The sequence below is a fragment of the Eschrichtius robustus genome, chromosome 19, assembly GCF_028021215.1.
Source record: "Eschrichtius robustus isolate mEscRob2 chromosome 19, mEscRob2.pri, whole genome shotgun sequence".
Taxonomy (NCBI): domain Eukaryota; kingdom Metazoa; phylum Chordata; class Mammalia; order Artiodactyla; family Eschrichtiidae; genus Eschrichtius; species Eschrichtius robustus.
The window spans coordinates 53040052-53052129 of record NC_090842.1 but is presented as its reverse complement, the minus strand read 5'-3'; the positions used below and the strand labels follow the sequence as shown (position 1 = coordinate 53052129).

The following is a 12078-nucleotide window of genomic DNA, read 5'->3' as shown; positions in this document are numbered from 1 at the left end:
CGCCCCCTCCACCCAGCTGCTTTCCTACAAGTCACGGGGGCTGGTTTGCTTTGGCAGCCTCTCTGCCGCCAGCAGCAATGACCTCTGGAGCTGGGAAGTCCTAGACGGGAGCGCGGTGGCGGGGGGGGGGGGGGGGGGGATGGGGACCTGGCCCGGAAAAGGCAGCACTGAGTGCTGAGGCCCAGGCCAAGTGGCCGGAAGTGTCCAGAGGCAGATACACACTGTCCCGCATCAGACACTCTTGGCCAGCAGCCAAGAGTCATCCACGTCAGACCCCAGGGCCAGATAAACACCCAGACACACAAGGATCACCAGCAGACACCTGCCTGTGGACAGCCATATGCCCTCAGACACAGTCAGACCACAGCTGCTCACCCTAGATGCGCCGTCCCCGTACAATCGGACCCACCCGCTCACCCCTCGCACCCCCTGCACTCAGTGCCACAGCCTCCCACAGGGGGCCACACTGGTGCAGCCTTGGCACTGCCCGGCCCCTAGCCTCTCCTCCTCTCTCTCTATTCATGGCCCTCTCTCTCCTTCCCTCATCACGCCCCCCTGACACCGGCTACCAGTCTGCTTCCTTGGCTCCTGCTGGCTCCCTCGAAACTCTTGGTCCCCGCTGAGCTAATGACTCCCCAGACCCCAACACGTTAATCAAGTATCAAGTGGCTGCACCCGCTGAGCCTTCAGGCAGGCGCTGAGCCTGAGACACTGCCACCAGCTTATCCCCGAATGTGTGTGGAGAGGCCCTGCTGCCTGCCCTGGAGGGCGGGTCCCCAGGAACACTGAGGCTCCTGGATCTGGAGGGGGTGTAGAAGGTGACTGGGCTCACGAGAGAGACTATGAATCAAGTCCAAGAATCTTTATTTCATGAACAAAACTACTTGTGTAAAGAGAGACGAGGCTGAACGGGCCCCTTTCGAAGTGGCCACAATCCAAGGCTGGTGAGAGAGGGCGGGTTGGGCTGGGGCGAGAGTGCATCACAGGGAGAGGAGACCCCAGGTCCAGCCAGAGGAAGCAGGAGGGGAAATGTCACTGGGGGTCAGAGTGGGTTCCAGAACCCCCTGCCCCAAGCTGTTCCAGCCCATCATAACCCTCACCAGGCGGGGAGGGGGCAGACAGGGGCTGGGCCCCAGTAGTGCGTGTCCAAAGCGGCCAATGTGTGCAAATCAGCAAGAAAGAGGGGTGCGGAGCCGCTGCCCCCACCTCACCGCCCCCCTCCCAAACAGGCAGCAGAAGCAGGGATGGGGGCAGCGGCAGTATTGCTTTACCCATCATGCACGGCACGGGCGGGTGATGGGGCAGGAGGAAGAAGGCTGGATTAGGGGTGTGAGCCAAGCCCCCTGCCCCCTCCCACCCTGGAGGCTCCGTTGGCAGGACTTTGAGGCTTGTGGAGGCCCAGGAATGGCCAACCCCCATTGGGGGCAGGCTGTGCCCGGATGTTCCCCGTTAGGGCTGGCTCTTCCTTGAGGCGGAGCCCAGGGCCTAAAGGTGAGGGAGAGACAGGGCATCAGGCACCTAATGGCTGACACCTCCCAGGCCCTCCAGCCCCTGCCCGCCCAGCCACCTTACCGGGGCTATTCGGCCACCTGGACGCCCGTACAGTTCTCTTTGCTTTCTGAGGTGATGGCCAGGTATTCCGAGCTGTGGGGGCAAAGGTCAGGGGTACAGCAACCCCGCCGTCAGTCTGGCCCACCCCCCGGAGGCCAAAGAGGGTTGAGGTCTCTGTCCCAGGTGCATAGGGCTCCAGTCGGAGAGAAGAGGGGGCTGGCTGGCTGGATCCCAGGGATCCAAAAGACGCCCAGGCTGGGGCTTGGAGTCCTGAATGTGAGGGAGGAGGTATCTGGGGGGTTAGACTCCTGGGTTCTAGCGGGGAAAGGGGTTAAGGGCCTGGAGTCTGAGTCTGAGGGAGCAGGGACCGGGGGGGTTCAGATTCCTGGGTCCTGGGGGGAAAAAGGGCTAGGGCCTGGAGTCCTGTATCTTTAGGGCAGAGGATGCTGGGCCTGAACCCTGGGTCCTGACAGAAGTGGGGGCTGAGAGTCTGAGCGGGGAGGGGCTGCGACCTCATCCCATCTCTGACATCAAATGGTCCCCTCTGGGGAGGACTGGCAGATGGCGCCCTGGGCTGCTCCCCTGCCCACCTCCCCGCTCAGCTCATGCTCCCCCTCTGGGAAGCGCTGGCTGTCCTGGGCCGCCTCTCCCCCTCCTCAGCGACCCCACTCACGCGTTCTCTTGTGCAGCAGCCTCCGTGGCAGCGGCGATCTTCTTGTAGCAGTAAACCATCTCTGCCACGAGCCATATGGTCAACACCACGATGAGCAAGTACATCATGATCTCAGACACGATGGACGCCATGTCTCTGTTGGCTGCAGGGGCCAGGCAGGGTCAGGTGGCAGCCTGAGTGTGCCTTGAGCTTGCTGTGCAAGCTTGGGCAAGTGGCTTGACCTCCCTGGTCCTGGTCTGCAAGTGAGGCCAGGCTGCTTCCCTAGAGTCATCGTTGTTACTGTGATTCTCAATAACCAGCCTTGGACGGGCTTTGGGATCGCCCTCAACCTGCCTCCCTGTGTAACTCGAGGGTGCCTCTGTGTCATTCAGGTGGTTGTAGGTGCCCAAGAGCTGTAGCTCTACAAGGAGAAGACTCAGGTTCAAATCCTGGCTCTACCACTTGCCAGCTGTGTGACCTTGGGCAAGTGACTCAACCTCTCTGGGTCTCAGTTTCCCCATCTATAAAGAGTGGAGGGCTTCCCTGGTGGTGCAGTCGTTAAGAATCCACCTGCCAATACAGGGGACACGGGTTCGATCCCTGGTGCAGGAAGATCCCACATGACGCGGAGCAACTAAGCCCACATGCCACAACTACTGAGTCTGCAATCTAGAGCCCGCGAGCCACAACTACTGAAGCCCATGCGCCTAGAGCCTGTGCTCCACAATGAGAGAAGCCACTGCAACGAGAAGCCCGCGCACCGCAACGAAGAGTAGCCCCCGCTCGCCACAACTAGAGAAAGCCTGAGCGCAGCAACGAAGACCCCACGCAACCAAAAATAAGTAAATAAAATAAAATCCCCAAATAAAAATAACAACAACAAAAAATGATTTAAAAAACAGTTGATAATCACAATACCTCTTTCATGGGAGTGTTGTGAGAATTAAACAAGCTCTAAAAATCCTTAGGATAGTACTTGACATATACATAGCATTTGGTACATGTTTACTATTATTAATACTATTACTGTTATTATTGGGGCAGTACAGCACAGTAGTTAAGAGCAGGGGCTCTGAGGCCAGACTGTCAGGGTTCAATTATCTCTGCCTCTTACTAGCTGTGTGACCTCAGGCAAAAGACTCCACCTCTCTGGGCCTCTATTCTCCTTCTGTAAAATCAGGATGATAATACTCATGCCTTCTCACAGGGTTGCTGGGAAGAGAAAACGAGTTAACATCTGTAACATGCGTGGATGTGCCCACAGTCAGCACTGTGTTAAGTGTTGGCTATTCGCTGACGTTTTCTGGAAACCCTCTATCCTTTCCGCAGCCCTGCCTCTTGCCAACACCAGCTTCCTTTCATTGAGCCTAAATTTAAACTGTAAAGGGAGCGCGTTCAGCCAGGGGACCAGAGCGGAAGGCCACTGTGGTGTCCTCGGCCGGATTCCACAGGTGTCCACTCCGCATCCCTGGCCCCCTCCTTCTGGATGGTCAGGATCTCGTTTTCCCCACTGTTCCCACGTGGTCTTCCTCCCCTGGGAGTGGGCACTTTCTGCTGCTACACCCGGTGCAGATGGCATCAATGCTTTCTGGACCACAGGGAAGGGGGGTGCAGAGCTGGATGCTTCTCCCCTGCTTCCCTGCAGGAGGAGCTGGGGACAGGGTTCCACACCTCAACTGTTTGTTTGTTCGTTCTTTCACTCCAAAGATACCACGAATGCGTCCCATGCAGTGAACGCATGCTCTCAGCCAGGCTCTGTGCTAAATTCTTTATCTGAGCATCTCTCTGACTCTTTGAAACAACCCCAAGGATACAGACAGTCCAGGATTCCCACGTCAGCTGACCTCCGGAAGCACACTGAGTTGAATATATGTTGGATAAAGCTCAGTCATCGGAATTCTCACCCCTGCCCCTGGAACTCAATGCCCAAACGGATTTAGGTAATCTGGTATCTCCTTCTCTCCCAATCAGATTAGGACAGTGACAGGTATGGCTCTGTAGCCCATTTGCAGGACAAGGTCACTGAGGCCCAGAGAGGGCAAAGTGCTGGGCAAGGATGCACAGCCAAGACTGCACTCAGAGCCAGGATTCAACCCTAAGTGTAACCGACTGTAGGGTCCGAGCTCTCATCTGCTCTGGAAAGCTTCCCCAGCCAAAGAGAGACTTGGAAATGGCTGGGATATGTCCAGTGCAGTCTCCATGGACCCACACAGACATCTCAGGAGGTGGGACTCCTCCACTTTACAGATGAGGAACTGAGGCAGAGGGGTCACACTGAGGGGCAGAGCCACCTTCTCTAGGGAGACCTCTGATTTCTTCAAAACCTCCCAATCTTCTGAGAGCTTCACCTGCCTGCCCACACAGGCAGCCCCCAGATCTGAAGCCCAGCCTGCACCTTTGCAGGCCGGATGTCTCGCCAGCCGCCTCAGCGACTGCTTCACCTCAACACCTGCTCCCTTCATACTGGGTGTGTCCAAATAGAATTAGCCCGCTTGTCCCCAGCTGCCAGCCCCATCCCTGGTGGGGGACCCCCAGGTGCTTCCTACCATCTTCTGCACCCCTGCCAGGTCAGTGAAGGTCTCACCACCAGCGCCCACTGCCCCTCATTTGGAAATGACTCAGTTCATTGCTGAGGGATCATTACCAGAAGGCAATACAGACTGATGGGTAATGTTGAAACTGCAGTAAGACGGTGGATTACAATAAAAAAGAATATAGCAAGGCCAGTGATGCTAACAATGCAATAGTATCATGGGGAATGAAAGAAATACTGTAGAGTGATATGTAATGTTCAAAATAGCAACGCCGGGGCTTCCCTGGTGGCGCAGTGCTTAAGAATCCGCCTGCCAATGCAGGGGACACGGGTTCGATCCCTGGTCCAAGAAGATCCCACATGCCGCAGAGCAACTAAGCCCGTGCGCCACAACTACTGAGCCTGCGCTCTAGAGCCCGTGAGCCACAACTACTGAGCCCACGTGCCACAACTACTGAAACCCGTGCGCCTAGAGCCCGTGCTCCGCAGCAAGAAAGAGAAGCCACTGCAATGAGAAGCCCATGCACCACAACGAAGAGTAGCCCCTGCCTGCCACAACTAGAGGAAGCCCGTGCATGGCAATGAAGACCCAACGCAGCCAAAAATAAATAAATAAATAAATAAATAAATAAATAAATAAATAAATTTATAAAATAAAATACACTTAAAAAAAATATATCAATGCTACAGTATGTTGTCACTTTGGCAGTACATGTACTAAAACTGGAATGACACAGAGAAGATTAGCATGGCCCCTGTGCAAGGATGACAGGCAAATTCATGAAGTGTTCCATAGTTTTTGGCGGCCGTAATAACTAATGACAAATTCATGGCTAGTGATATATAAAATAAAATTTTCTTTAAAAAAAATACTACAGTATGATTGGTGATGATGAATATATACCAAGTAAAAATTTTAAATACTACAATATGATTGATAATATTTTAGAATACTATAGCATGGTGGCTAACGATAAAAATGTGATAATATGGTTGATAACATTAAAAATACTCTGGTATGATGGATTATGATAAAAAGTTATACGTTTGGTAATGTGAAACAGTATAGCATATAATATAATATAAAATACTACACTACAGTGAGTAATGTTAAAAAAGCAGTACCATAATGTGGTGGATAAAAAATACTGGGGTATGGTGGAGGATGCAGAAAATACAGGCTCTGGGAAGATAACAGAAAGAGTTCTACATGACGTCAATATAAGAACACAGGCTCTGGGGGACTTCCCTGGTGGTCCAGTGGTTAAGACTCTGTGCTCCCAATGCGGGGGGCCCGGGTTCCATCCCTGGTCAGGGAACTAGATCCCTCATGCCACAACTAAGAGCCCGCATGCCGCAACTAAAAAAAAAGAACCCACATGCAGCAACGAAGATCCCGTGTGCCACAACTAAGACCCAGCACAGCCAAATAAATAAATAAATATTTTTTTTAAAAAAAAAAGAACACAGCCTCTGGGAGGCAGTATAATGTGGTAGATCACGTTAAAAAACAGAGACTCTACCAGGTCACGGGTGTGCGTGAGCCCGGCCTCCACCATGCAGGTGAGGACGGCATTGTGAGCAAGGGCTGAGCCGCAAGGTGGAAAGAACCTGGGTGCCTAAAGGGCATCGTGGAGCCTCCCCACCGCCTGACCCTTCACCTCAACACAGATTTGAGAGACAGGACTGACAGAGATTTTGTTAAGCCACAGTATTTGGGGTGTCTGTGTTACAGCTGTCCCTCCAACTCACGCAGGCAGGGCTCCATCATCTACATCCATGGGCGACTGCCCACCCAGCACAGTGACCTATGCCAAAGAGTCACTCAGACATGTCTCCTGAATTGAATTCTGCTGGATCACTTTGATAATACACTTAAAAATGCTAATTATCAAAAGAAATCCACAGGCTCTGGCTGACAGAGTATAGTGAATCATGCCAAGAACAGAAACAACAGTCACACGGGCTTGGCTGGGTTCAAATCCAGGTCCCAGCTCTGCAACCTTGGCCATGTAATCTTACCTCCCTGAGCCTCGATTTCCCCATCTGTAAAATGGGGATAGGAAGAGCCTCTACCCACAGGGTGGGTGGGAGGATTCAATGATGGACTCCATGTAAGGCGCTGAAACCAGCACCCCTCTCAGGGAAGGGTGCGCCAAAGCACGTTGCCCGTGATGATGTGTGTGCACTGCAGGCCCCTCGGGACTCACTTGCCCTGCTCTTTGGTGGCCCAAGGTCTGGGATACCTCCCTGACTCTCTAAGCCAATGGGCCATAGGGCCCTGGAAAATTCCAATTTACACCCAATCAGAAGATAGCTCAGGAAAGGGGTTCAAGGCAGCTGAAGCCAAAATGATGAAATGGTTCAACAACACCTTAGATCTTTGCTGCTCGGTGTGGGCCCAGACCTGCAGCCTTGGCCTCGCCTGAGAGCTTACTGGAGATGAAATCCTGGGCCCAACCCAGATCTGCTAAGTCAGGATTGACACATCAGCAAGACTGCCAAGTGGTTCGTGCACACAGTAAAATACGAGGAGCATTGCTCTAGGTGACACTCTCCTATCTCCTGCCCCACGTGACAGAGGGAGGCAGGGCTGAGGCTACTTGACAATCAGACGCACCACCACCATTGCCCCCGTGTGCTGAGGCCCTGCTGTGACAGACACGCCAGCAACAGACACCCAGCATCTCGCTCAATCCTCACCACCTCCCTGGGACATGAGAATGGTTCCAACAACACCGGGAGAGGCAGATACTATTATCATCCTGTTCGCTACAGGACGATCCTTCGGCTCAGAGACAGGGAGGCACCCGCCTGGAGGTCACACAGCGCAGCTGGCAGAGCTGAGTTATGCACCCAGCACTTCCACGGGACAGGCCCGCTGTGACCTCCCCGTGGCTGAAGGGAAATGGAGGCCGGAGCTGGACCCCAGGAAGGAGGTGCTGCTCCCCGCCCCCGCTGCCCAGGCGCGGAGCCAACCCGTCCCCTACTCGCCATCTGTCCCTCCATCTGGCTGCCCGTGGGCCTGACTCACCTTTGTTCACCACCTCAAGGTGGATCTTTTTGACGACGCTGGTGTTGTGCTCGTAGTTGTCGAAGAAGAGCAGGCGGTACACGTGGCACTCGTAGTCGCCCGAGTGGTTGTAGGTGACGTTGGTGATGAAGATGGACAGGTCCTGCAGGTCCTTGGTGCCCCGGCTGCCATTCCACACCACGCGGCCCTCAAAGCGCTCATCCTCCTCCAGCTGCAGCACCTCGTTCTCATAACGCAGGATCTGGGGGCAGGGGGGGCGGGGTCACCGCTGGGCCACGTCCCCCACCAAGACCTCTATTCTGTCCCGGGCCCTGACACACACACATGCTGACACACGCGTTCCTCAGCTATCCTCCCGAGCCCCCATGCGGCTTTCCTGGCCTGCATTCTCTACCATTCTTCCCCGGCCCCCAGACATGCTCCCCAGGCAGGGAGAGAGGCAGCCTGATGCCGGCTGCTGTAGACCCCAATTCTCCAGCAGGCCCTCAAAGTTTATGGCGCCCCCTCATATGTAATTCAAAATACACATAGCGAAAAGGAGGTCAAAAAAGTTCTGTTTCCTTCTATGACGACCATCTGAGACATTTTTGCTCGTACTAAATAATGGCAATGACATTGATTTTGTGCCAACCATGTGCCAGGTGCAGGAACTCAATCAATCCTCATGCAAACCTCAGAGCTAGAGACCACCTGCCCCCCATCTTTACAGAGGCGGAAACGGAGGTTCAGAGAGGCTCAATGACTTGCCCAAGGTCACCAGTCGGTCATGGTGGAGCTGGAATTTGGATCCAGGTCATCAGTAATAGCACATTATTGCAAACAACCAACCAACCCCTACCGGAACCCTGCCCCCGCCAACTCCCACACAGACGCCCACCCTCCACAACCCTGCCAGGCTCCCACACACCTTGACAAACTCCTCTGTGCCCTTCTGGCGGAAGGTCCACTCCGTGAAGGTCTCGGCAGTGGTCTCGCTGCGGCGCTTGCAGGAGATGCACAGAATTTTGAAGGTCATCCCGTACACGGCCTCGGTCTCTGAGTCCACCTCCACACAGCCTCCCCAGGCTGAGGACACTGCGGGGACAGCAGGCTCAGGTCGAGCCAGGGCAGCCATCACCCTTGGCAATGCCAGGCTCGCTGGCTGTTAGTTCTCGGGCCCCTCGGAAACCATCTGTTTTCCCTCAATAATGATCAGGAATGGCCAGAACCAGATGCTGAGCCTGGCCCTGCCACCTGCTACGTGCCCTTGGCAAGTCCCTCATCCTCTCTGAGCCTCGGTTTCCCTCTGTGAATGGTGAGGGAATCGATCGTCTTTGCTTCTGGAGGTTGCTGGGCAGGTTCTTTAGGGTAGGTAAGGTCGCAAGGGGCCTGGCACACAGGACACCCCCAGTCAACAGGGCTGTTACTGTGGTCAGTAGCTCAGAGTCTTTGCTACCCAAGTACCCCTTCTTCAGAAGGCCACTTGCCCAAAATACTGCAGCGTGTAGGTGGTGGGACCAGATTTCCAGCTGTGTTAGAAGTTCAAGGTGGCAGTGTCAGTTCTACCATTATTGCTCTGTTAAGACCAGCCAGCCCCAGAGAAATGGGTTGGGAGAAGGCAAGGCTTGAGAAGGAGGTGGGCACGGGAACCAGGGCAAACCCACACTCCAGCCCTGCTCCCCAGTCCCATAAGTTCCTGTCGTCCACCCCCGCCCCCAACTTCTGCCTCAGCCCCCTCTGCTCCCAGGCTCCTCACTTCCTGAAGCCAATCCCACCTCCTACTAGCTTCTCAAAACTCTCTGAGCGCTTTCCTGCCCCAGGGCCTTTTCACCCTCACCGGATTTCAGTCCCTTTGAGTCCCTCCTCCACATTCTTACCTGCCACCTCCTTCCTGCTCACTAGCTAATGCTATGTCTCTCCAGCTCCGGGGCTTTTCCTTTGTCCCTGATTCTTTCCGCTGTTAATCTTGGGGTTTTCTGCCCTCCTCCTCTGCTGTCTCTTTCCATCTCCCTGAGCGCCTCTGTCTTTGTCTCCCCCTCTTTCTCTCTCTTAGGGGTCTCTCTAAAGGTCCCACCACTTTGTGTCCTTTTCCCAGGCTCAGACACGCTCTCCCGGCCTCTCGCTCTCTCACTCCACCTCTCCCTGTCCTTTTTAAACTCCATCTCTTTCTGTGTCTACCTGTGTCTCCATCTCTTTCTGCCTCGCTCAAGTTTTTCCTCTCTCCACCGCTCAGATTCTTAACTCTCTCTCCTCAATCTCTCTCTCTCAGGCACACTCTGCATCCCTCTCTCTTGGCTCCCCCCTTACTTCCATCTCCCCAGTCTCCCAGCGGAGCGCTCAGGAGTTCTTCTGTGTCTCTCGCCCCTTCCTTCCGTCTCCATCTCTCCCAGTCTCTCCGTCTCTCCGTCCCAATCTCCGGGCGCCGCCTCCATCCCTGCCCCAACCCCCACCTCCCGCGGCTGTGGGTGTCACATTGCAGCCTGCGGGGCTCCGGGAGCAGCTGACTCCGCGTTTCCTCGCCCCCGGCTGGGCGCCCGCAGCCACCAACCTATGCCAGCCCGGCCCCCGCCCGCTCGCGCCCACCCGCACCTCCGCGCCCTCCGGAACCCCGCTGCCCGCGCGCACAACTTCTGAAGAGGACTTAGCCGGGCCGGGGGATGGGGTGAGGGCGGCCCTCGCCCGCGGCCGGGAGTCCAGCGCGCGAATCCCGCCGCCCGGCCAGTGCCCCGGCTGTGCCCCCCGCCACGCGCGCCCCAGTGCACTCACCCAGTGCCGCGCCGACCACGAAGGCCAGCAGCTTCCCCATGGCTGCGCTGCGCACGCTGCGCCCCCCTCCCGGGCCGCCGGTATTAACAGCGGGGCGAGAGGCGGCGGGACCCGGCGGCGGTCAGAATGTCCCCGGGAGCGCGCGGGCGCAGCAGCTGCGGCTCTGGGACCGGCGAGGGGGGGAGGAGGGGGGGCGCGGCCCCCCCGCTCCGGTTACCGCCGGGGGCCCAGCCCCGGAGCCCGGGGTCCGGGCATCCCCGCCGCCGCGCGGGCGGCGGCCGCTGCTCGGGCTGTTGCGCTGGCGCGCTCAGCCGAACACATTCGCCAGGTGCGCGGACCCCGGCCCCGCTCCAGCTCGGGCGCGCCTGGGCGCGGGCCGCGGTCTCCTGCGCACTGCAGCGGCGGCGGCGGCGGCGGCCACGGGAGGGAGGAGGGAGAGGGAGGGGGCGGGATGAATCACCGCGGGGGGAGGGCGCGGCTGCCCAGCCTTTGCCGCAGCGGCCCGGGAGTCACCCGCTGCACCGGCCTCTCCCGGTGGCGCAGGGACCGCGGCTTCGGGCGTGGGGCGCGTGGTCTGGTTGTCCGACCCCTCCAGACTCCGGGGAGCCCCAGTGTTGGAGTCTGGGAGAGGTCACCCTCAGAGTTACAAGAGGGTTTGGAGAGCGGTTTGAGGGCAGGGCTTCGGACTTCAAATTATGGAGGTCATCCCCATGGGATCTCGAGGGGAACTTGGCTGGGACCTCCAAGTGACCGCCCCCTCAGAGCCCTGGCACTCCGGCCTGGAGGTCACTGTGTGGGAACCCAAGTGGGCATGGGGGGGTGTCAGGCTAGGGCTACCCATAATACTCCAGACCCCTCTCAAGCAGGATGGGCACCCTGGATCCAAACCAGAAAGTCGGCTCTGGGGATTTGAGGTGCCATGTTTCAAGAGGAAGGCCCTTCAAGACCCCGCTACCCTCTTTGTCTCTGAGGTCATCTTCTACTCCCCTCTCCTGGCCACTCCCCGCTGCTGTCCAGGCCCCTGCTGTTCCCAATACACCAATATCATTCCCACCTCAGAGCCTTCACCCTTGCTCACCTCTGCTTGGGCCACTCTCCCCTCAGGTAACCAAAGGGCTCACTTCCTCTCCTCCGGCAACTGTCGGCTCTAATGTCACCTTCATCAGGCCCTCTGTCCACTCAGGACAAACTGCCTCCGCAGTCCCTTACTTGACCTCCTTTACTAGTTTTTTTTTTTTCTACAGCAGTTGTCACTACCTGACATTATACTCTTCTTTATATAGTTTTTCTCCATTCACTGCTTGTCCCTCCAACCCTGGAAAACAAGCTCCCCCAGGGTGAGGACACTGTCTGTTCTGTGCACCACTGCGTCTCCAGCACCTTCCACTGTGCCTGTCACATTGTAGGTGCTCAATAAATATTCGTCAAATGAATAAATAACCACCAAGCACAGAGCCCTTCTGGTATGCTGGATTCACTTCTACCTCCCTAAACATTTATTGCACTTCTTTTATTAATCCGCATTTTACAGACAGGGAAACTGAGGCTGAGAGGGCCACTCCC

The 12078-nt window shown here is 56.3% G+C and overlaps 1 protein-coding gene and 1 non-coding gene across 2 annotated transcripts; one reads left to right on the top strand and one right to left on the bottom strand.

Moving 5' to 3' along the window:
* Positions 1–847: 847 nt before the first annotated feature.
* On the bottom strand, positions 848–10690 carry SCN1B (sodium voltage-gated channel beta subunit 1). The gene is made up of 6 exons (XM_068528645.1): positions 10516–10690; positions 8678–8844; positions 7771–8011; positions 2225–2366; positions 1573–1644; positions 848–1485 (listed from the first exon to the last, which is right to left on the bottom strand). The coding sequence occupies exons 1-5, from the start codon at positions 10553–10555 to the stop codon at positions 1578–1580; spliced, it is 657 nt and encodes a 218-aa protein (XP_068384746.1). The 5' UTR covers positions 10556–10690; the 3' UTR covers positions 848–1485; positions 1573–1577.
* LOC137754019 (U6 spliceosomal RNA) lies at positions 5430–5536 on the top strand. Its single transcript, XR_011071699.1, has one exon. It is a non-coding gene; the product is annotated as a U6 spliceosomal RNA (small nuclear RNA).
* Positions 10691–12078: the final 1388 nt, after the last annotated feature.